At 37.6% G+C, this 26037-nt stretch overlaps 1 protein-coding gene across 3 annotated transcripts; it reads right to left on the bottom strand.

Annotated features, from left to right (window-relative positions):
- Positions 1 to 18: 18 nt before the first annotated feature.
- On the bottom strand, positions 19 to 25435 carry LOC139959121 (uncharacterized). 3 transcript variants are annotated; one of them, XM_071956710.1, is made up of 30 exons: positions 25280 to 25435; positions 24129 to 24289; positions 23303 to 23467; positions 22907 to 22944; positions 22222 to 22325; positions 21770 to 21864; positions 20572 to 20854; positions 20271 to 20409; positions 19459 to 19610; positions 18985 to 19099; positions 17979 to 18161; positions 17291 to 17413; positions 16789 to 16946; positions 16305 to 16391; positions 15526 to 15596; positions 14684 to 14864; positions 13837 to 13941; positions 13215 to 13367; positions 12989 to 13085; positions 12311 to 12459; positions 11750 to 11898; positions 11098 to 11343; positions 10611 to 10710; positions 9366 to 9593; positions 8431 to 8603; positions 4398 to 8001; positions 3551 to 3733; positions 3145 to 3252; positions 2354 to 2765; positions 19 to 1832 (listed from the first exon to the last, which is right to left on the bottom strand). In XM_071956710.1, exons 2-30 carry the CDS (start codon positions 24251 to 24253, stop codon positions 1573 to 1575), a joined length of 7986 nt encoding a protein of 2661 aa, XP_071812811.1. In that variant the 5' UTR covers positions 24254 to 24289; positions 25280 to 25435; the 3' UTR covers positions 19 to 1572. The 3 variants fall into 3 exon arrangements, with proteins under 3 accessions (XP_071812811.1, XP_071812813.1, XP_071812812.1); XM_071956712.1 differs by having other exon boundaries at positions 19 to 1829; XM_071956711.1 differs by having other exon boundaries at positions 25147 to 25286.
- Positions 25436 to 26037: the final 602 nt, after the last annotated feature.

Genomic DNA, 26037 nt, shown 5'->3' with positions numbered 1-26037 from the left:
ATGACAGAAACAATTAAATAATGTGATAAAAATTTATATTATCAATTCTCCTCACCCAAAGGTATTTACATAATTTCCAAACAAAATCTAGACTAACATGTACAAAAATCTTAACAATTGTTGTCCAAAATTGAACAGCAGCAATTAAAATGATGAATGCAGTAGTGAAACAGTAACAAATAATCTCCCCGGCTCCAGGCCCCCCCCCCACCCCAAAAAAATTAACTTCTAGAGTTAATATTGATGAATCAACAGGCTAATAAACCAGCTTTTTTGGGGGGGCATTTATTTTGTTTCTCATTGGAAGCACAACTTCAATGATATAAGGTACCTCCCTTGCCCATGGGGGGCATATAGAGGGCCTAAGAGGTAACATCCCTTGCCCATATCATCCTCTTGGCTGATGACAACGACTGGACTTTTTGAACCAATTTCACGTCAATTCTTGAAAAAATCAAACAATTTTGCAAACTAAAAAAAAAAAAAAAAAGACAGAACTGTTAGAATCCAGTGGAATCATTAATTATTTACCAATGAATGAGTTATTCCCTAACAAATATAAAACTGATTAAAAATCCTTGAGAATCCTCAATGGTCATTGGCAAATTGACCAAAACTTGTCAACCAATCTTAAGAAGCTACACCAACCTGGCATATAAAGAAATCCTTAAAGGAACAAACTTGGCAATAACCATCTTTCTGTGAGAAGGATTGCAAGTTCCTTGATCAATGAAGGAAAATAAAACATTTCACCTTTTCTTTCCGGGTAGATGATTGGCAAAATACTCCAAACTACATCTTTTTAAATCCACTTTGGGTTACAATTGTTGTTTTCTATTAAACAACTGTAATATGATATATAGAAAGGATACGCATGTGGGTTGCATGTCTCGGATATTGTAAAAGAAATGTTACACACCAGGGTTAATCGTCACTCTTAGGCGATTCATAGGAATTTATCTTTTGTTTGCAGTTAAAATAGTAGTGAACAAATGCCCACTAAGAATATTAAAACTTTAGATATTTAAAAAGATGGATAACATGAAAATAATACTTAATTTACTTAATTATAATAAATTTTGCATGAAAAGCAGTTCCATCCCATTCAGTTTATAACACATCTCTCTAAGGTTACTCTGCACATGATGAAATAAATTGACTATCTTTGTTTATCAGATGCAGGGTTAAATGTAAAACTTTTATAAAAACCATGTAACAATGATTGCAAGTGAACGATATAAATTCCTTTCCATATATAAAATAACATGAAGTTATCCTTCAGTGCCAATGTTGCAAAATATTCAGGTTGGAAAGTGCAAATCCATCGAGGCTAAACTCTCCACTTTGGATGACAATCCATTTGACACTTTTAGCTCATTTCGGATTGAAACACGGCATAAAACTTGTTTATATTTTGCACATGTAATTAAAACTTCGAGCATGAAGTATTTGCAACCCTGAAATATAATCATATATATGTAAGTAAAGTATTTCTTAGTTACCATAGCAACTGCACATTGTTTGCATCCATGTGTCTTGTTGCATCTCAGACGACGTAAAAAACAAACTTTGTTACGACGGCTTTGAAGAGGGTTGATATTTGGTTTTCAATACGTTCATTATCGCATCCATCATGGCATTGATATGCTCGTGAGCTTTAAACAGTTCATTTGGGGACACAGATCTCAGCTCGTCACTTAAGCCATTGCTGAGCTTCTCAAGCTGTTCGACTAATTTCACTTTCTTTGGTTCGGAAGATTCCGGCGCTGTATCATCGTCATGGCGTTTCCTCTTCAAACTTAAGCTGGAGGACTCACCATCTTCCTTTCCTGCTGAAAAGAGAAAATAAAATGAACCTGAAGTATACCTGTGATATACATCTATGATATACAACCAAGTTATGAATAAAGCCTCTACCAGACAATGTAAAGTAAAACGCTTAAAGTAACGGCATCAACCTTACTGCCTTTTTCCAATAACTGGTATCTGTGTTGAACATATCTTTATTGTAAAAGCTCAGCAATTCTGGAATCATTTCAGAGTGATGATGAAAAACCTACCGAGCCTACTTTAAGGGTTATATCAGATTCACACCCAAATTTTCATGCTAGAAATTCAAATAATGGTCACTTATGTTAAAACTTGGATTTTATTGAGAGTTCAATATTTCCAGCTGTTCTTTGTTATATCAAACAATACCTTCCTAATGAACTGTACTTTTCTATGAGATTTTATAATTTATGACATATGAGATTATGAGAAGTGTAAAAACATTATCCAAACTTAGCAGGTTAAGAGAAGATACCAATTCAAAAGAAGTAAAGATGATAATATCTTTTTATCTTCTGTATACCTGATGTACTGGGTTGGTTCTCTGCTTCCTTGCTTCCCTTGTCAGCAGTATTGTCTGTTTGGTTCTTGGACTGAAGCCTCTGTAAGTATTGACCGAGGACCCACTTGAGGTGACTCACTTTAGGCGATCTGATCGGCAATGACTGAACCTCCGATGGGGTGAGAGCAGACAACTGGCCGATGGTAAATATATTCCTGGCGCGGACCAATTGGCCCAGACCTCTGGACCACATCGAAGACGTCAGCTGAGGTAGAATCTCTTCAACGGGCGCTTGGCAGTCTTGCAGCTTTGGGAAAACACTCTCCTGTGATTCGCTGTCTTCTTCGTCTAAAGAACTGTCCAATTGGCTACAGGAGTTACCCTGAGTTGGTGGCGTTGAAGTATGCGACTGGAGACGATGATGAAATTTCGACTGTGAATGGTTAAAAAGTAATGATTTCTGTAAAAGTACACAGATTAGGAATAAAAGAAGTCCCTTTCAGCCTGCAGTAACAAGGGAAACACCAGTCCTCCCCCCTCCTCCCCTCCTCCCCCCCCCCGAAAAAAAATAGATGTTTAGATGTCAAATGGTGTTTTCTGAGAGACTATAAATTAGGACCAAATGCAAGGTTGTGATCACAAATATTTTTGTTGAAAAAGTGGTATACATCTGGAGGGGTTGTCAAATTCTTCCTCAGCTGAATTTAAAAATCCTCAGACTGAACCATTTTCTCCCAACTGAGAGTGGGGGCATTGGGGAGGGGCACGGCTCACACCAATATATATTACATTAGTAATGCTGTGATGCTTACCGCATGCTTCGGTCTTGGCGATCTAGACTTTCTCCCAACCAAGTGTCTGGAGCTGCCAGTGGTCTTTACAATATTATCATCAGCTGCTTTGGAAGGAGTTGTTATAAACTGTAAAACCAAGAAAAAAAAAACATTTAAAGTTAAACTAAAAGCAATTAGATCATTTAAAACATGACATCTCTTTCTTCTAGGATGAATGCATTTCTGTTACATTATCTGAAGCTTGGAAGGGGCAAAAATGTCTTGATGATCTGAATTTCTTTTTGCAAATTCTAACAGAATGTTGTCAACTTTTTGTATAGTTTCCTAAGAATGGCTTAAACTGGCTCTTGTGAATCTATAAGATTGGTGATACCTCTTCCACATTTTGTGATATTGCGTGGCAAATCTGTTTATGATTACTTACTTTAGAGTGAACATTTAGTACTCTTGAAGGGGTGGTGGTAACCAGGGGCGATGGCATTAATTTGGAGCTTGTCCTTGAGGAACAGGATGAATCGCTTGAGTGTCTCCTCTTCTCTGAACGGCTTGGAGTACAGTTCTCAATCTCCTTCGTACTGACCTTCTCCGAAAATTTGACCCGACGATTCTAGAATAAATGATAAAGAAATACAGAAAATATGACCCGAGGATTCTAGAGTAAATGATAAAGAAATACATGCTATCATTAACACAGTGATGAGCCTGGGGTAAAAAAAAAATCACAGAACTTTGAAAAAATTGCGGTATAGGCTCCAGTTTGCGTATGCTACAGTGTGTTAGGATAATAGTTTTTGTCCCCGAGGTAGAAAAGAAATCACGGATATTCCGCGAATTCGCGGAAAAAGCTCATGCCTGTTAACACTAAGTAACTTGTTTTTTTCTAGTTTTACAAAAATTTGAAGAGGTGGCAGCAATAAATGTCTGACTTGGTACAGTTAATAGTTTCAATCGCTAAATGATTTGTGACCAATGTTGTAAAATCCTGGAAAGATATTTTTCCTTGGTTACATTTACCGTTGGCTTCCATCGATGCTGTTGATTGGATTTTCCAGCCACAGAACTTTTTCTAATACATAGATATCTATTTCTGGACTGTCTTAAGGACAAGCACATCTATATTTCTACGTATTTTCTAATTTATAGTTTGAGATTACTTGTAGGATTGTAGGAGTTCCATGTAGGATTGCCCGCCACCAGAGTATCCCTCCAAAATTTGTCTGAATAATCTCATCTGCTGGCATTCTGAGGGAGTACTGTAACACCTTACTAACCTTATTGGTTGGTGACGGCGAATTGCTTCCACCATCCTCCCTCTTCTTGAGAATTCCTCCACTCGGTGATGCGGTGGGTGAGTAAACTCCTGGAATACCAAGCACCTCAGGGGAACCATGACTGGATGATGTGACCTTGGCAGTTGCTACTGGTGAACTGTAAAGTATGGGGGCAAATTTCACCGGTATTACTGGTGAGGCAGGTTGCGACTTTGCAGCATCGGTATCTTCCCCTGTTAGGTACTGCTGCATCCCAGCATGCCTTGTACTTCCTTGACTACCACTATCCAAGTCGTCAACGTTTGACTTTAAGCTTGTAGGACTATAACTACTATGAATTATCTCTTCGCCACAATCTTCTTCATTGGTCAACCCCGTTTTTACGATAACATTTTCAATAACTTTTTCACTTTTGGGGATATTTTCTTCAGACACTATTGGCAGTGATTCAGGTTCTGCATTAACTTCAGCTGTTTTCTCATTTTCCTCGGAATCTTCCGCGCTATCACTTTGAAAGAGATCCACACTAGAACCGGAATCCTGTACCCCTGCTTCTGAAGTAGTCGTACTGTTACTAGTAGGAACGTGTTCTTGAGCACTGTTAGTTTCCATGGTAACCACAACATCCTCTCCCTGAATAGTGACAGCATTGCAATCTTCTCTTGTAAGACTACAGTCTGCATCAATCGATTTGGCTTCTTCCAACTCTCCGCTCTCCAAGGTAACATTATCCATAGGCTCACCGTCATAACTGAGTTTAACCAGATCATCAAAGGAATCGTTGAGTGTCGCAACCGCCGACGTTACACTCTTATTTTGGCTAGAGTTTTTCCTCCTTATGGATTTCCTCTGTTTTGGCGAGATTCTTTTCAGATGACCAGCCTTGGACCTCAGTCTTGTGTGTATGGGTCCTAGTAACCCTTTACTCCTTAGCAACTTGGGGCTACGTTTGGGTGATCTCCTCCTCGTGACAAATCCATGGAATGAAGTCGATTTTGGAGACACTTGCTTTGCCTTCAAGAACTTTTCGCATAGATTTCTCCTAATTTTGGGCGACACACTTCGATTTAACCTCCTACGCCTTCTTGAATTACTTTCCTTTTGAGAATTCCTGTCTACTGACCTACTTGTCGAAACTCGAGTTTGGACAGCCGGTAGGGATTCCTGGCTATGACTCTTTCTCTCAGAGTCTACAGAAGCCTCGTTATTGATAATCTCTTGCTCCGTATTAACATCAACGGCATTCTTTCGCAGATGTGTGAGTGGTATGTCATCTTCAGAATCGGAACTTCTCTCTTCGGCAACCATTTCTTCTTTCCAATTGACACTGTTGTTTTTATTCTTTGGCAAACTCTCCACTTCTTTCTCATCTACAACTTCTTTCACATTCCTGGAAGTATTATTTTCTCCATCTTCTACATTCATCTCTTTCTCTAGTCTTCCTGCCTCTTGCTTAGGTTTGTGTCCTCTTTTCTTTTTATTTCGGAGACCTTGTATCGTACCCTGCTTGGATATTTTCATTCCAGAGTTTCCTGAATCCTGTTTTTTCATTTCTGCTTTGTCAGTGACAGGCTGTTCTTTCATCTCCCCGTCTGCGAGATCCTCTGACCTTTGACCTTCATTGCCGTTATCCTCCACACCCTGATCACTGGTAAGATTGCCTTCAGCGTTCCCTCCGGTTTCTTGAGACTGTGTGTCGCATAAATCAATCACCTCTGTGACTTGATTCTTCTTCTTTCTTCCTCTCCTGCCCAGCATTTTCCTCCCTTTCTTCTCATCTGCGAGAGGAGCCTCCTTTGAAACATCTGGCTCTACTTCTTCCACCGCTCCCACTTGATTCCCTTTCCCGATCCCACGTTCCTCTTTTTCAATATCAACCTCTTTTTCTATATCAACATCTTTCTCACTTTCAGGTCTATCGTTGATCTTCTCTACTGCTTCCTGAGATTCACTTTCACCCCCCTGGACTTTGCTCAGTCCCTCTCTCTCCTCATCGCCTAAACCTCTCTCTGAAACTTCAATGTCTTCAGCTGCGTCCATAGGAAATAGCTCTTGGGTTGGTTCCCAAACTTTGCTGACCGGCACTTCATCCTGTTCTGGTTCGCATTCTTTCATTTCCTTCGTCCCTCCGTCTGTCTGAGTCTCCCTTTCATCATCTTTATTCTTCTCTTTCTCTTCCAGTTGCATCTCCTCTTCATCCACTGGCCTCTTCTCCTCCTCCACATTTTCTTCACTCCCCATCTCTGATGTTTCCCCATCTCCCAACACCTTACCATCTTCTGTCATTTGCTCCTCATCTTGATGAAGCACAGACAGTAGTTTCTTTGGTGTCACAAAATCAGAGAACTCTTTTCTCTTTCTTTGCCGTTTACCTCGCCTCAACGGGGTCTTATTTTTCTCCTTGTCAACTCGTTCTGAATTTTCCTCCAGTCTTGTTGCTGGTTCCTGAGTGACGACAGCTTTCTCAGAATCCTCTGCATCAAAACTGCAGTCTAGTGGCTGAATACCGTCCAAATCTGCTTTATCGGAAATAGGATCGAATGGCAAGGGACTAACCAAAAGAGCTTTCACATTGACGTCCATCGGAGAGAAAGACTCCGTCTCGGGCGAATCACCACTGGGATCCTCAAATGAATGCCACTTCCGCACTTTTCCTCCGGAACGTAAGCTCCTACTTTGGATTTCCTCCGACTTGTACCTTCTGAATCTTGGGGTTTCATTCGGGGTCTGACTCCCTGTCGGACTGAGAGTGATAACGGGTGTGTTCTGTCCAGCTTTTCTCAGGTAATCTGTCTCTCCTTTGGGCTCCGTTTCCAATTTCGACAAGTCCAGTTTGTGAACCTTGATCAGCGGAGTAGAGATTTTGATATCGGGAGACACTTTGTTGTCGCAACAAGTTACATCGCTGAGATCTAAATCGTCTGCTACTTGGAAAGGAAAAGAGTTTCCCGTCGGCGTCGTTTGCGATGTCTCTAACGATTCATTTGTCGCTACTCCCGTGAGGTCAGAGGTCATCTCTGGGGTTGCCTCTAAGGGGTCCTTCAATGTTATCTCTGACATTTCGGCAGTCAGTGGCATTTCCTGATCAAACTGTGTTTCGGGAATAACGTCAGCATTCTCTACTTCCTCTGCATTTATTCCTTCTTCTAAGTCATCGTATTTTTCTAATATCTGTTCACCGTTTGCGGTAGTATCCGGATCTATTTTCTCTTCGTTAGACTCAACGATATTTAGATTGCTTTCTGCCCTCTCCTCTACCTTCTCTTCTTGACCATCAATCTGAGTCTCACCTACAACCGTGACTGACATCTGGGAAGGTTCCTTCTGATTGGTTCTGATGGTACTCTTGAGTGATTTGATCTTCTCGTTCATTTTAGCCACAAAGTCATCCGTGCTTCTATCCGTAATATGTTGTTTCTCCTTTTCCTGGACGTTATCTGCAAATTTGACTTTCTTTTTCCCGACGACCTCCACCGAGTCCCTGCTTGGGATCTTATAAGTGGGTACATCTTCGTCTGAAGTGACCTCTGATCTTTTAAGTGCAGCGAATGCATCCGTTAAAGAAGTGGTTTCCTTGGTTACATCCGCTATGCTCAAAGATGATCTTAAAGAAAGAAACAAAAAGGAACAAATTAAACTCTGGAAAATTCTACAAAAGCACATAATGAAGGATTCAGAAAACAAAAGACTGTATGCAAAGACTGTATGCAAAGGGGGGAAGGGGGAGAGGGTGGAAGGGGATGTAAGGTGGAAATGGGGAGAGGGGTAGATTTCCTTTAAGTTTAACAAAGGGTATATGGAACATGACATCTCTTACCGACAAACAACTTCAGACAACATAGTTGCAGTTGTTCAGAGAATGTCTGAGTGTCTTCAGACAACAAAGTCTCACCATTTTGAATAAACTTTGGAGTTTTCTTTCTTCCTTAAACAGAACTTAGAAAGTCAGCCAAGAGTCTTTTGCCCCCCTTGTACCCCTTTTCATACTTTGGTTCAAATTCTAAAACATGAAACTTCTCCAAAAAGAAATTACCTTTCAGGTAACTGGCTTTCAGTGGAAGTCAGTTCAGAGAATGTCTGAGTGTCTTGTGACTGCTCCAAGTCGTTATAGAGAGCAGGAATTACTCGTTTAGATTGACGTATTTCTTTTTGGTGTTCTGTGAGTATTTGCTTCTTCTTTGGTGATGGAGAGATGAATACAAAATCCTGTAAAATCAAGAATACAAGATAAAATTAACTAAATATCCCTACTATCATGTTTCTACTTTCTAGTTTATTTCTAATCTTTCCCTATTTTACAATAACAGGGCCACTTCAGGCATACCTCTTTTTTCTTCATGAATCAGGCAACCTTACTGTCGTCTAGGGAATTCATTATGATTCCTTTTTGCCATGATTTCTAGTCTTTTATTTCCAGTGGTTGCCACCAAAGGTTCAATCACAGTGGTGGCTGGTCTTAGTTGTGCCCTTTTCTCTCCCACACTAAAAAATGATAGTGACCCAAATTTATCGGCCATGTTTAATACCTTGTCACATGACATAATAATCCAGCAATTGTCCATGAAACTTTGCTGTACTGCCTCCCTCCTCTCCCCCATCCCAGAAGTAACAGAACCCACTGTCTTAGTACCCACCTCTTCACCCTTACATACCCTTATCTCCCCCCATCCCCAACAGGATACTCAGCACACCTTGCCCGGTTTATTTGTGATAACTGAACAATAAATTTAAAGCCAATGGAAAATTATGGGCTGAAAATGTATACGAGAAATTTTGTTAAGATTGGTTAGAACATTAAATTGGTTAAACTTCAAAGAAAATTAAAAAGTAAAACAAAGGAAATTGGTTAAAACAGTAAATTGGTGAACAAGATATGACAATTTTTCTTTCATGCTATTGATATGCATATTAGGAGCAAACTTGTCACCCCATAGATATGTAAATCAATGAGTTGTTTTTAATCTTTACCTGGGTGCTCTCCTCTTCAATATTGAGTTTTCTCCGAGCAGGTATCTTTGCCTTAGCAGGAGATGGTTTATTGTTGACCTGCTGCGCTGCGGGCCTTGTCGGTGATTTGAATGGTGAAGAAGACACAAACAGCTGTCTGGCCTCGGCGGGACGTTGCAGGAAACTGCCGTGGATCTTTCGAGGTGAGGGACTCATGGATGATGGCAATAGATGTGATTGAGAGCCAATCTACCAGGGCAAACAAAATCACATTCAAATAAAGAAACAAGAAACAAGATGACATGTGGATACTGTTGCAGAATAATATTCAATTTCATTTACCATTTTTTGTTGTTGCCATTACCATGGCTTCCGATACTTTTGGAGACTTGCTACGACCTAAACGACCGACAACCTCTGAGCAATCTTCAAAAATCAATATCATTTGGTAATCTTGTCAAAGATTGAAACAGCACCACTATTAACATGAAGAAACAATGGACACTGTTACACAATACTATCGTTCAAATTCTCCTTCTAGCTAACAATGTCCATTTGATTGAACTTTGGAAGACTTCAAGACTTAAATGAATAGAATTCAAAAATCACAACTTATCAAAATTCGAACAGCATCACTAAAGACCAGTAAAGATTTTAAGGATATTATTTTAGTTCAGGGCAAAGCCTTTGCTTGCAGGAATGTTGGAATCATTTCTAAAAGGATTAACATTTAAAATATTCCAGACCGATACTTCTGCGAATGTTATAATATGACAAGTGGACAAGAAAATTGTTTGTTGACATTGGGAAAGCAGCCCCATAGTTATGTGGTTAAAATCCTTACAATGTGTGATGCACATAATATTTATGTAGATTGAAGTACATTCACATTTATGCTTAGTATAGGGTAGCATTCTATTTCTGTTAATGGCTTACATTCATGAGTTGTGCAATGGATATAGAGAGCTCAAAAGGTGCAAGACAGTTATACCAAATTAACGATCAAAAACAGGACTGTGACCAACAAGTTACATATCTTAAATATTCTTTTGTCTTTTATTAAACAATTATACATTATTAACAACATTGATCAGTTCTCCAGTGGCCAGTCAAGTATAATTTGAAAATTTTGAAAACAACTATAGTTCATGATGCCTCAATTATAGAGTTCTCCATGGAACCCACAAAACTTGATGAAAATGATAGCACTCTCGTAACGTTAACAAGAAACTAACTAAAAGTAGTTGTGGAAGCTAAACTATGTACCTCTGACACAGGCAAACAAGATTCATCTTCTGTGATGTCAATATCCGTCCAATCAGGTAGAGTCATGTCACTTTTCTCTTTCACTCTTTGTAAACAAATCCTAACAATTGGAAAGAGAAAAACAAACGTTAAACAGCATGGCACCAAATGTTACTTAGGCTACAACTACTTTCCTGTTTCCATTGAAACCAAAGCATCCAAAACAAAGACAAAATGTTGGCCAAAGCAAGCTATTTATGTATGACATATCAACACACAAGAAAAACCAAAAAACTTATTTATCGACACTGATTGCGATATTTCAAACTTGGATGATATCAAGTAATTTTCTATCACATAATCAAAGAAGCATCCATGGTGTCATCCATTTTGTTTATGACCTTTCAAATTTTATACATTTCATTAAAACATTCCAAACCGGCTACGTTTGACTTTTCAATTGTCGTCTTTTGTAACCCTCGCACATTCTTTACAATTATCAACTTACTTCATTCCATCGGAATAATTTAACAAAGTCGCTTTGGCAAACGTTGCATTCCAGAAGAGTAACGTGTGATTTCTGATGGACCTGTGTGGAGTGGTTAAGGTGGCTTCTAAAATCGGCTCAAAGAATTCCAGAGCCTCGGAGTCGTAAGGTCCTGGGTATCGAGACTGGATCGCCATCAATACCTCCTGCCAAAGTTTATCCAGTTTCGGCAGAAGGTTGTTTTTGTAAACATCGGTTGTAGGGAAGCTGGAAGGAAAGAAGCCACTATTGTTTAACAAATGAATAACTTTGGTGGACTAGGCCAGCTAAGAGGTGTCCAATAAATGCAAGTTGTTTTTGAACCTATTTTCTTTATGAAACATACTAACTTTAATATCAGTGGTCATAGTTGGTGAATGTTTTTTTTTGAGGGGCTGTCAATTAATTTGATGTCATGTCTAAATCTTCATTACATAACTAAACATTAGTTCACCTCTTAAACTGAATATTTGGTAACCACCGTATGACATGCCAGAATATATAAAGGTATGAAATATTCAAGCAGCTTGATAAAAGTCCACCTGTTTCAGGAGGTACATCAGTATTAATTTTTTTTTTTTTTTTTAGTTTGGTGCTCTAGGATGCCAAAGGTTGATTGGAAAGTACTACCTACCCATTGTTGTTGCCATAGAAACCACTCAGAGGCTTTGCTAGCTTTCCAATAAGTTGCTGAAGAAGGGACATCCTACTGATGTGGGAGAAGAGTGCTGTGATGGTGTGACAGCAGTTGGTAACAATAGAAGTCCATGATGCCAGATATGTCTGTTAAATTAACACAAAAGATATTTCAAACCGTATGTTGTTATTCCAAATTAAAGCAAACTGGTTTCCAAGGCATGTGGATGCACCAGAGCTAAATGCAGAAGATTCCATTATTTGATCAACCAATTGCATATAGCAGACAACATTACAACTTTGGATGAGTTTGGGGATCATAATATTTGTAGGTAAAGCAGATTTGGAAATAATGGAACAAAGAAATACTTGTAAGCAGCATGGATATGGAATGTATTAGTACTAACTGAAATAGGGCAATTAATTATTTTATTAACTTTAGGATTGATTTTAGAACTAAACAGACTTGTTTACTCCTTTCTGATATATAGTCTACATCTGTAAGAAAGGTAGACAATTAGTAATTCTGGAATATCCTGCGAAAATGTACGGATCTTACCTGATCAGATTTACCAAGAAATGATGTGGTTTCATCGCTTCTGTGCTTATGGAAAGCAATGATGACGTGACTCAGCAATTTTACAAGAGAAGATAAATTTCTGAGTGGCTTATGTTTTCTTTTGTTCCACTTGACAGTAGTAATGGGAGCTGTGAAAGTAAACAAAAACCAAAAGAATGAAAGAATATTTTGGGCAATATCGAAAATCCTGTGAAGCATTTTAATGAGAATATAAACAAATTTTCATATAATATTGTGGGCCTTTACCCTCTACTAAATGAAAAGGACTTTTAATAAAGTCAGATGCAAGGATCTGTTACCTTACTGTTAAAATTCTGAGCAATCAGACCCCAAAGTTTATTTCATGCTCATTCTTTAACTGTCTACTGGCAGAAAATTGCAAGTGCCTTTTCTTTTCCATCTGGCACATGGCAAAATCAACTTGCGCTTAGCCAGTAAATAGACCAAATTTATTTGTATAATATCGTAACTCAAATGTTATTACTGCTTAATGCCAATTCTGCTAAAAGGATTTTAGCTGCAGCTAAGGTAAAAAGTGGAAAACCCTCCTGCATTCCTTCAAACCCAGCCCAGATGTCCTAAGATGCAGATGAGAATGTAATATTAGGCAGTAGACATTAATAATGAAGCCTAGATGTCCTAACCATTACTACTCACATTGCATTCCTGTGTTTTGATTGGTGTACGATGAGTAGTCGACACTGTCCACCATCACCTTACACAGGTGAAAAACGACCTCCATAAAAGGTAGATTCTGAAATGGAAAGATGACACATCAAAACAAAAAGAAGCAAAACCAGCAAGCAACATCAAATCTAAAGAAGTTTCAAAAGAAGGGAAAAATCAAACCCAAGTGAGCAAAAGGAAAGCATTTTTTGCATACCATAGTTAAGTGCCCATCAATGACAAAAGAGCATATTTTGGTGCAAAGATCTTGGCAGCATTGGTTATCTTCAGCCGTCGTTACCATAGCAGCACATCTCGAGAAAGCTTGATACAGGTCTGTCCATGTCTTCAACAATGCTTTTGTAGTTTGCTGATGAGTAAAGAAACAAAGATTACTTATTCAATGGCTTTTTTTGCATACCCCCGTGGTTGTGAAAATTATATCTATACTGTACTTCATGCCTGCTTCAGAGCATTCCTACCGAAAGAATGAGCAGTAAGAATGAAGCTCATGTTTCTAACGGAGCAAGGTTAGGAACTGTTCATACTGTCAGTACGAGTGCTTAAAAGCATCATCTGCGAGGACAGTATAGAGTGGTATTAGCATTAGGAATTTTCAAAACTGGCTTTGTAAGAAACATCCAATCCATCCATCACATGTCTAACACAGAGGGAAGATTATTGAAAATAAATTAGAAAATAACAGCTTATCTATTTTTAATCAAATAAAAAAGTATAGTTGTGATAAATAAAAGGCTGAGGAAAGGTGAAAAGGTTCAGATCTTCAATATATCTCAATTTATTGCTTTCAAACTAAAGAGAGAGAGAGCTATACATACCAGAGGAAAAGCAAACGGGAGAATCTTCTGTACAGGGAAGAGCAAACAGGCAATCAAGGCGCTGAAGTCATGTTCAAAGGAATCGCCCTGGTTAACTTCATTTGTCTGCAACAAACAACACATGTTAAAATCTAAGTTAATTTTAACTGAATAAACTTCTTTTCAGGTCTGCAAAACATTAACTTTTGATTTTGATAACTGCTAGCATGTTTATATGGCATAGATTACAGTGCATGTACAGGGTACATGTCCAGTATAAGCTAGGGTCAAAAGAAACTTCACAAAAAACTCCTCTTTCAAATTAAAATAATAGTAAAAGGAACAGAATAATACAAGGATTTAGCAGCCAGGTTTAGACTTGCCATTCTCACAGATGGAGAAACATCAAAATTCTGACATTTGTCCAAATGGAAACAAATATTTCTCAGCTGTTTGATGATGGCTAGTTTTTTTGTCACTTTAAATCATTCTATTGCTATACTGTGTTCCACTTTTCTTCCAAAAGATGCATGTTGAAAATTAAAATCATATATATCTTATATATCTACATCCAAAGGTGTGACTCAAAAAATCTGAATAGCTGCAGTTTAAAAATTGTTGATTTTAATAAAAACAGGTTGCCATAATTTAGAGTACTACTGAAACCAACTACATGTCACAGATTATATTTCTGTACTCAAATGGGTTTAACCTGATTTGTTTATACCAAATAATTTTTTTCCCTCTAATTTCCTACAATTACTTTCATTATGTTCTTAAATGGAATCTCCCTCCCCACCCCCCCCCCCCTCCCAACACACTTCAAGTCAAAGTAAATTTGAAAAACAAGATGTAGAAAAAGAATTACTTGAAGGATGTGCTCCAGAAGAGGTGTTGCTAAGGCACTCCACATTCTCCAGACGATTTCCTTGTTGCTAAGGTCTGCTGCTACTTTATCGAGGAGTACCAGGTAAGAATTGGTGAATCCTAACACAGAACTCTGGTTAGAAACACCACATTCTATTAGGTACTCAAGAAGAATGAAGTACCTGTTGACAGAATTAATGATATATCGATACAATTGTTAATGTAGATAAAACAATACTTTGTGACTATTACTGCTGGGCACTATATTTCATAATCAATAGTGATTGAGAATAATAAAAATACAATAATCAATAGTGATTGATAAAGAAATACAATATTCAATAATAAAATATCATTTTTAGTCAATTTATCTATACATGGTTACAATCAATCAATCAAACACTCATAGGAATATCAATGATAATCAGTGTAGCTATAAACCTAAATAGCATATGTGCAATAGTAAGCAATATTGAAATATCAGAGATAATCAATATATCTATGCCTGGTTACAATCAAACAATCAATCAATAACACTTTACAGATATCATTCATAATCAATGTGGCTATTAACCCAATAAAGAATATGTGCAATAGTAATCAATATAGAAATATCATTATTAATCAATATATCTATGCCTGGTTACAATCAATCAATAACACTCACAATACATATATCATTCATAATCAATGCAGCTAATATCCCAATAAAGAATATGTGCAATAGTAAATCAATATTGAAATATCAGTATTAATCAATACATTTATTCATACAAGTCACAACCACCAAGACACTATTCAGTCTCACAAGAGCACAATGTATTGATTCCCTAGATAGTTTACCTTTCTTCTGTGGATGACTTGACAAGTTTAGGACCAAGGAGTAACTCAAGAAGAAATAATGTTGGAGTTCCCTGTGATGCAAAAATACCGAAACACAAATATGATCAAATAAACCGTCTTACGATGCCACAGAAGAACTGCAAGTTGCACTCTTTGAGTGCAGATCAGTGACATCAATTCATCTCTGGAAGTATTTTGTTTGTAATTATTGAAGAAGAGATCTATTGAAATGTTTAGAAACATATTTTTGAACTTTCCAAGTCAAGCTCAAGTCACCCCAGTTCGAGTCGATCCAAGATTAATGCATGTCGTCCAGTTACAGAGTTGTTGACAATTGACAATTCATAATCATGGACGTTAAATATGAATCTAAGAGACTGACTTTGGTCAGTTTGCGGCTTTGATAAGCCAATGAGGCTTCTTCGCGAGTTCCTGCTTGCAGGAGGATCTACAATACATACATACATGCATGCTAATTGTTCTAAAGCACCCTAACTTGTGTTGTCTATCGCATGTTTCTTCGATCGGTGTAACTGCAAGAGTGGAACCTTGAACTCAGTCAATTCTCCGGGTGTCTGTCTCGGCAAGTTCATCAAGAAATGTTTGCAGTTTGTGAGCACTTTCACAAGGTAAAGTTACTTCAATTCAGAGATTGTTAAACAGTAAAGATGACCCACATTAGGACAGATATGAGAATGCCCTCTGCTAAAGTGCTGGAAAGCCCCGTTGTCAGTCAAAACCCAATAACTTGGAAGAGTATTGGAGATGTTTTTACTTACATGCAGCACACAACCGACGTTTCCAGAGAGATATGCTGATGAGCTGAGTACCTTTACAGGCAAACACTTCAAACTGGACATGAATTTCTGCAATGAGAACAAAAAACAAAATAAAATCATTTCTTACTCGTTCAAGAAATGTTTGTTTCATGTTTCATGGTAAGTGTGTCATAGTTTGATCTATTGCTATCTTGTTATCAGTTTTTCTCTGTATTAACTTTGGTCAACATTGGCCAGAAGTTGGTGACCAAAGGCAAATACTTGTATTAATATATATGAAGCAATTAAGTAACTACACATGATTTAGCATTGGAATTATATTGAGAAATTTATTTTGATATTATTTTGATTGGGGCAGGAAAATGGTCACCAAAAACAATTATTGATGCATTACACAACAATGCATAATAGCATAGAATTTAGTCTTCTAATAAATTTAAGCTTTGAATATTGGTTGATGCGGCACAAATTAATAAGTGCTCACCACGAGGGATGTGGGTTCCATGTCGACCTCGTTGATGAGAGTCTGAAGGTGGTGAAGGAAGGAGCCAAACATCTCTGCATTGTCCTGCTTTTTGCTGTTCTCCAACACATTCTTCACATGCTGAGTGAGGGCGCTAAACATTTCGATGCACATTTCATCTACATCAGGTGGGAAAAAAAACCCAAAAGAGTTTAAGTCATAAGCAGAGAAGACTTCTCCAGCTAAGTGGAAAATACTCCTTGGTTATATTAAAGTTTTAAACGAGTCTTTCTTAGTTTGTCAATATATTTATGCTTGCTAGGACTCCACAATGAATCCTGGGAAATTGTCCTTCATACCAAATTGTAAAGTGACGGTAGCAAAATGTCCACCTTTTACAAAATCCTCTTGAACGAGACGTAATTCAAAAGCCTGATGGAAACAACTTTTAAGACATTCGCTTAAACGTAATTAACTGGGTTTCCTCAAATAAATGATTAACATAATAGTAAACTATCCTCACCTTCCATGAGTTTTCCATGCTCTTGTACAGTATCGCAAACTATGGGAATTAAGCTTGAAATTATCTTGATGAACGCCATGGCAACCTTTGATAAAACAGGGATTGACAAGGCTGGCAGCAAATCTGTGAAGTAAAAGAAGTGGTTTCACATCTGCTGTCACCTTTAATTACCCTTTCATGAATCACTCTTCATCCCCTTCCCCACCCCCTACTAGCATCTTTATTTACCTCCTCATGAATCACCCTTCGCCCCCTCCCCAACCCCTCCTGGCATCTTTATTTACTACCTCATGAATCACCCTTCACCCCCTCCCCCACCCGCTCCACCACCACACACCCTCCTGGCATCCTCACCAGTAACAGTTTTCATAACGATAATCAAATCCAACGAGAAAAGTTCTCAGTTTACAGAAACCACCATTTTGTAATGAAATATTAGATCGGAGTAATAAACATTTGAATTGAGAAGCTGATCAAATAACTTCAACTTACAACATCTGAGTTGTAAGAAATGAAGAAGCTGATTTTGAAATTGTGACCCTTCCAGAAATTCATTCATTTCATTGTTTTCTTCACATAAGGACGGGAAACCACACCCAACTTCTCCCCTCCCCCCTCCCCTTCATCTGCAGCCCTGCATTTGAGACATGATCCCTAATGGAAAGAGAGACAAGCCTTTTATACTCACTACTTATCTTGCAGTGTAGTCTGTCGTCACTGACTGACACATCCTGATTGGTCAACATCTTACAAAGAACTATGATGCCTCTTAGAACGAGTGAGTTGTAAGGATCAGAACTCATGCATGGCGACGACAAGTTTATGCGTGGTGTCGTCGCTGGGCTCGACATCACTAAGGCTTTGAAACCTCCTGAAGGGAAACCAAGAGTTTCAAATTCGTTAGAATCAAATGTTTTCCTTAGAAGTAAAAGTAGCAGAATACCAAAAGATGCAAGATACAGTTTACCATATTCTTGTAAAATGTGCAAAGATATTAATTATATGAAAAGGAAATATGTTTATGAAAGAGTTGAAGGCTTCACAAGATTTGATGGAAGAAGAAGGCAGACTTGAAAAGTTTAAAGTTGCCACATATTTACACTCTGGAAAGTAACCACCCTCCTCGTATTGAACCTCCCCCAATCCTTGACTTGTAACCACGCTACTATCTGAACTCCCCGAATTTTATTCCAAGCTCATGGACTACTTGGCAAATTTAGGCATTTAACCCATTTACGCACAATTTTGCTTCTTTATTTTGAACAACCATGTTTAATACACATTCAAATATAACATAACCTCAATATCCATTACTTGACTAGACAAGACACTAATGTTTCTTGTTACCAATTCAGCATTCAGTTTGCTTATGTCTAAAATGTACTAACAATGGTGACCTTTCAACTAAATAAGTTTAGTTTAGTTTAGTAGAAAAAAAGGATCAGGAGGGACACTCAAGTCCCCATCAAGGACCCTATAGGAGAGAAAAAAACTGAAGACACAAACACTCAGACCCGATTACAATGCTTCAAGTGCTTGTCCAAAGCATTCTTAAACCCATTCACACCACTTGCAAGTACAACTTCCTCAGGCAAACTGTTCCACTCATTCACAACCCTAATAGAAAAAAAGTTATGCAGAATATTAATCCTACTTTGAGACTAGTAGTTGCAGGCTATGAATATTCATATTACCTGAGTGAATGGATTGCATTTGATGTCTGTGAGAGCCAGAGGGTGTTGAAGCAGCAGAGGGATAACCAGAAGGTTTCGTCAAACCGAGAGAAAATTGTAGCAATGGTACTACAACCTGTAACAAAAGAATAAACATTATATATTGAACTTGCATATTCAGTATCCAACGTACATATTCAGTATCCAACGTACATATTCAGTATCCAACGTACATATTCATAAGCCAGATGCTTCAATCTACTTGCCATGGAAGGTAAACAAACCATTTAGTCAAATGTTATGCAACCTAGATCCAATGGTCATTATTTGCATAACACCTAAAACCAAGCCAATGAGGAACTGAAGTAGACAATATGTTTCCAATCATGAATGCGGTGGCTGCCAGACAACATTCAACACAAAACAAAACAGTTTTGGGACAAAGGGAGAGCAGAAATATCGGTCATTTGAAGAAGAAAAAAACAGTTAACTTACCACTTCAAAGTTTGAAGATAACCTTGGACCCAAGGCAGTACACAAATACCACCAAGCATCGAATTTAGCGAGAGCGACCGATTCTTGCTTCGTACTTGTGGCTAAGAACGGCTGCATGAGAAGCTTCAATCTCTTGGCATTACTGAGAACATCTGTAAACATCAGAATAAAGACAAAAACATTAGAAACTTAAGATCTTAGGCGGTTATTGTTTGATTAAAGTGTGCCTATGCATTACAGCCAGACAGCTATGAAGCCTAATGTTATCGTAATACTTGCAAAGTGACAGTGTAATACATAACTACAGTACGATACCACTGCTTGAAAATAACTATGTAAATGACTACATGCAAAGTTTCTTTACATTGCAATATTCAGAGTTTATAACTAACCCTTATCTATCAATTCCTTGTCCAATTTGTGTGTTGATCGTTACTCAGTTTCATGATGAATTTGGCCTAGGCTGTTACTACAGTCATGTTACATAAACCCAGCTAGGTTCTTAGCTATAACAGAGGCAGCCATGTTGATGCCCATTTTATATTGTTCGAGACCAAATAGTTGACCATGGTAGTGATTCTGTCCTATGCCTTCCCTTTTCCACTATCTTCTCCTTGAAGCCTACAAAAATCATTTTTACGAGGTTCCTCGCATGGGCCGAAGTCAGAAGTGTTTTGTAAGCTTATTACTTTGGGCTAGAATTGTGCCTAACTACTAGTCTAGCAATATTAGCAACTGGTGAAATTTTACTGCTTTGCAAGTAAAATCTCATCAAATGGCAACAAAGGTTTTAGTAGAGGTCTAATAATCACCTAAATCAAGCGTGAAGTTGTCAATCAAAACCTTCCAAGCCTCGAAAGAATCTCTTTTAATCTCCGGGTAGCCATGTTTGAATCCTTGCTCAACAATCCTTAGCATCAAATTGATGAGACTTCCACCTTTGTGAAGCGCCTGAAAATAAGGATCAAAACAAAATGATTTAAATAAAAAAATTCATAACAATGCTGTCAAGTAACTTTACTTCACCAGTTTTTTTTTCAAAACTGCATCCCTGTAAATATAGCTGATCAGTTATATGAATTGACCCTCGTTCCTTTGCCAGAGGTGACCTACCTTTTCAAGTAACTCTACACAAAGTTTCCACATTTGTAGGACGTATCTCTCCTGTTTGTTCGAGAACAACTCCGCCATATCGACTAACATAGTCGACTTGAGAGAACTGACCAAAGAGGGCGCCAGTTCTGATTGGTGCTTCCTTAGTGAGGGCATAGCGAGTTGAATCGCTTGGTGAGCCTTTTCCCTGATCTTGTGCGCCGAGTGGACTGTTAGTGGGAAGAGAAGTGGAGCCCATCTGGTAGTGTGGCAACTCATAACATCTGGTAATTGTTCTAAAAGTCTGTAATTAAAATGAAAAACAAACAAAAATGCTGATTAACAATAATGACTTGAAAAACATGATTTTTGGATGTCTTGTATACTCTCCTGACTTTGGATAACTGATTTTGCATTTGTGGTTATCCTAAATTCCAAACATGAAAGTTGTTTGTCCAATTATGTGGATTTAAAAGTCATTGTTACGAAATAAACATTACTAAATTTTAATAAATATCCAGGGAATCTCGGGACAGATGTCTTGTAGCAGATTAAATTAAAATGTAAGGTAAATTATGCATCTGGCAAATATGACAGAGCAAAGAGGAAAGCTATGAAATAATGCTACAAAATGGAATTTGGATTTTCTGGCGGCAAATAATGTTAAACTTGAGTTACCAGAATATACTTTTAAGGTCTAATGTATTATTTACTGAAGAGAGAAAATCGTTCAGCAACTGCTAAATCAAAATCACACATAGATCTACTGGGTGTCAAAACATCACAAAAGATTATATTATCTTATCAAGTCTAGGGTAAAGTGAAGCTGTAACCTCATTGGTGTTCAAATATAGACACAATTACTCTGAAAATAAAATTCAGAGATGATTGCTTCATATATAATTTATAAAAGACTTGAGTATTCTGTGGGTGACTAATATATTCGTAGCAAAAATTATCTTAGCCCCCAAACTGACGTCGATGAAAAATTGGCGCATAATTTATGGCGAATCACAAACTGTTCTGCAAACTGGTCATGTTGCAATACAAGTATAAACATGTATAGCAGTATGTTTAGTTTGACAAAGGAACCATAGAATTTAATAAGAGACACAAACTTTGAACACTTAATTATTCCATGCATGTGGTATTTGAAAGTAGAACCAAAAGCCATGGTTGAATCCATTCCATCGGTGGGAATAAATAACTGTTTTCTCACCTTATGAGCAAATTGACAGCTTCGTACTCTGAGGTCATGGACTGAAACTTGTTCTTTTGCAATACGTGCTCTGTTGCACACAGAATGTTGTGAAGCTGTGAAAGAGAAGATAGGTTTCCAGAATGAAGAATAAGGCTATGGTCTTATTTGGTTCCTTTTTTAATGGTTATTATTATAGTATCAAGAATGGAGCAAAGGACTTGTTTTGTTGCCCTTTCTTTCATTTTATGCTTTGAATTTTCAAAGAAATGCACAGTAGAAATAACTGACGTAATTCGCTTGAACTGCAAACACTTACTATGAATATTTAAATGCCTGGGATTAACTCAAAAAGCAAGCAATATTCCTCTAAAAATTTCAGAATCAAACCAGTTACATGCTATACATGTTTGCTACATGCTGATTATTCTTATGATATATTAATGCAAATCATACAAAGATATAAAACTTACCTCCTTTTGAATTACACTGCCTGGCAACTGTTGCCGTGAGAGACACCATAGTGCTCTCGTACATGTGCTTTTGTCTTCAGTTTTCAAAATAGTACTGCAAAGATCTGTCCATAATAAGAAGGAAAAAAATAACCATTAACATGAAAATGGCATCTTGGAACCATACGAATGTTCATAAAGGACACAATGGAAATTGAGACCACTAAGAATCAAATTATTTGAAATTTGCCTTTTGGGTCAGGAAAGTCATTTTTTTAAGCCAACATAAACCATATTACTGAAACAAGGCATTCCAGGCTTTGAATTAAATTGAAGCCCTGCACAAATGATAAGACATGGCATCAAAGAAGGATACCCATTAAACAGCATCCCTCCCCTCCACCCTCCCCTCCACCCCCCCCCCCCCAGCCATCTTCCCAATCACCCATCTTCCTGTTTTAAGAGGATAAATTGTACCTTCCATATGTTAACTTGCCCAATGCCTGCACAGATCACTGGTTACTGTACCTATTCATCCAACCACCCACCCTCTCCTCGCTCTCTCACCGTATTGCTCTCAACATGAGTAAAACCAAACTCATCCTTTCAACGGACCAATGTGAAGTAAATTATTAAACATAACAAGGTAACAAACTGTTATAATCCCACAGTTTGGCTACTTCATATTAGATAATAAGACACCTACCAGTTAAGATTGCACTGGAGTTACTGTCTGTGAAGGATCTGTACAATATAAAGGCAGAGAATTAAAGGATCATGCACTATACATACATTTTATAAATTTAAAGAAAATGTTAACATGGGATATGTTACCATGACTACAAGGCTTTTTGTTACTCTCTTATCAACCGTGAAAGAAGGTTTTATTCACTTGGCCTAGTTACCATGTCATGTAGCTGTGCTTTGCCAGTTCAAATTATTCCTTGCACTACTGTAGCTATTGTAACAGTATTAACACTTTTTTGCAAAATATCCACTGGTTCTTGATTTGTCCTAATTCCAAAACAAAAACAAATTTTCAGGTATGACTGAATGCTAAATTCTTGTTGATTATTCTACCCTTTTAAATCTTGCAACTCACTTTGCTATTTCTTCGTAGTGAAGGCACAATCCGAGTATTCTTAGAGAAGCTTGATTCAAATCTTTCCGGTCACTCTGGATGTCCTGGCAGAAATGATTGACCAGTGCCGACCCCTGCTGACCTAGGTCATGCAGCAGGCTAGAAATGTCATCCTTCTGGAATTCTCTGAAGGTAAAAACGACAGAGGGACAACACTTAACTTGAACACTCGGTCAAATATCACAGAAATATAAATTTACCATTTTTATTCAGGTAATATGGCTTCCATTATACACAGCCAAACTGTATCATGATTCCAGTCTGCTTGGATCAACACTTTCATAATACTGATGGGAATCCCACAACCGTATCAAGACAATGTCATGCATATTATTAATATTGCCATTTAATGAGAAAAGCATGTACACATCAAATCCACAACGACCATCCACACCCACAGTATGATTCAAGAAGACTTCACTGTTAGTAAACAAAGCCTAGCCTGTTATCTGTCCCAATCTTTCCTACTGGATCCCAGTCCAAAAAGACCTCAAAACTACAGGTAACAGTATCCAATGTCAGTAACACAGTCTTTCAAACTAATACTAATTATATATATTTCACTTGTGGATTTGTATTGAAAATCATCAAACTGATTTTCAAAATCAACACAAAACTTGTATTTGTATGTTACAATTTTAATGACAATTAAAGACATAAAATAAATCTTCACGATGATAGCGTTGATGTAAGGACACTTGGCTGTATCAGTCTTTATTACGATTAAAGCACTATTCTACATAGTGTTGTCCCTGGCTTCACCTTCAATGAATATGATTGCACTTACTCTGCTAATGAACTATACAGATGAACCCTTTCATCAAGTGGAATTGCTTTGTTTTTCAGCTTTGTCAAAGAAGGAAGAATGGAACCCCCAGAAGCAGTTAGTTCATCGCAAGATGTCACCATCATGACCTGATTCTTTTCAAATCAAGTTAGCAACGAAGGCTGCAAAAACAAAATGTCGCAGACAAACGTAATCCAATCATAATTCACAACAAAGTACATAAACAAATACCATCACTTACCCGCCAGTATAATCTATAGATGATTTAGCGACGTATGACAAAATATCATATTAGTTTCAATGGAATGAGCTTGAAATAGACACACAGGATATCAGATGGGAAAATTGGGGGGGGAGAGGTGGAAGGGGAGAATGACACCTATGCTTTGTAGTTCCAAGTGGCAATCTTATTGATCATGAGCCTGTATTTACCCATATAGCCTCATATACAATCATGGAGGATGATACAAGTGTTCCTCATCAAATCTCTGTAAAGTATGCATTCACAAAAATGGGCAATGGTCAGAGGTGGCAGTTAATATCTGCTAAAGAAGCAAAATATTGATTAAATGTGTTTTCCTCAGATGCAAAAGAAGTTATGGATAGGCCTAGAATGAAATTAATAGGGATGGCATTAAGCATTCAAAACTGTAAATATTGTGACATTTTAAGTGTAACACATGGCATCACTGAGCTGGTGTCTAAGACGAGAATTGTAGAAAAAGACCCAATGGCAATGGTCCATTTCCTTATCACATTTGCTGGTCATTGTTCTAATTCACGCTATTGATTTAGGTTACTGTGGTTAGGGTTAACATTCAGCTTACTGATGCATATTTAAAAGTTAGGCTGTACCATTAAAGAGTTTTTTCTTTCTATTTTATGATCCTGGTTCGACCTAGACCTAAAACTAGAACTGGCATTTCCTTTTGGCATAGGTCCTAGGCTAACTTAGGCTTAACTGGAGCCATGCCTAACTTTCACAACAACAGCTGTCAAAGTGAAGAAATGTACGAACCTCAAAATACTTCGTCACTCTTAACTTAGGCCCTAGTATAACACCACCATAGCCGAACAATATGAGCAACATTAGGTCTACTTATGACTACTAGCCTATTTCCAACACACTTTACTGAGACTAGGCTACTTACGTTGATACTAGTACCCTAGTACTACGCAACCTATTGCAACTCCGGCTCTATAGTGTGCAATGTACGTGTACTATATGCTTCAGCTGATGTAAAGGCAAGTGGCAATTTTGAGATTTGTGTTGCTTGTCTATACATGCTATTTCCCGCGGTTCAAACATGTTTGGACGCGCCAAGCAGCAAGCTCGTTCGACATATATGTATTTGTTTTCATAAATTTGACAAAGTTGGCAATAAAATAACTTATATATAACTATTAGTTTATCTTACATTACAAATAAAGCTACATTTTAGCAAAACATAAGACAAATACCGCTCAAATCTTTATTATGATATTTTTGTTCTTTCTCTGCTCACATCATTTTCTTCCAGAAACTATGGGCGGAGTCAGAGCCTGTTTACATCGTCTTGGGCGGAGTCAACGCTGTATTTTCATTGCTTGTATACTAAGCGCATGATTCTAGCTACCAAGCACTTTTGTGGGCTCCGTCAGGTTTCTGGAGTTCGAAAGCCTTTTTTAAAACTTATAAATTCGTTATTACACAGTATTTATTTTAATTACACATTATTAATTTTTTATAGCAAATTAAGCACGTTTAAAAGTAACAATATAACTTTAAAACCCTTTTATCTTAAAAACATATTGCTTTGCCCAGAGTCAAATCTCTCTCATGAAGTAGCTTATATGGCAGAAATAGTGTTACCGCCAAAACATTTTTTTTATAAACTAGCAGTGGACAAAGATGATAGATGATTGATGA

The sequence above is a fragment of the Apostichopus japonicus genome, chromosome 18 (assembly GCF_037975245.1).
Source record: "Apostichopus japonicus isolate 1M-3 chromosome 18, ASM3797524v1, whole genome shotgun sequence".
Lineage (NCBI taxonomy): Eukaryota > Metazoa > Echinodermata > Holothuroidea > Aspidochirotida > Stichopodidae > Apostichopus > Apostichopus japonicus.
Note: the sequence above shows the minus strand (reverse complement) of the source record. Positions and strands in the feature narration are given on the sequence as shown.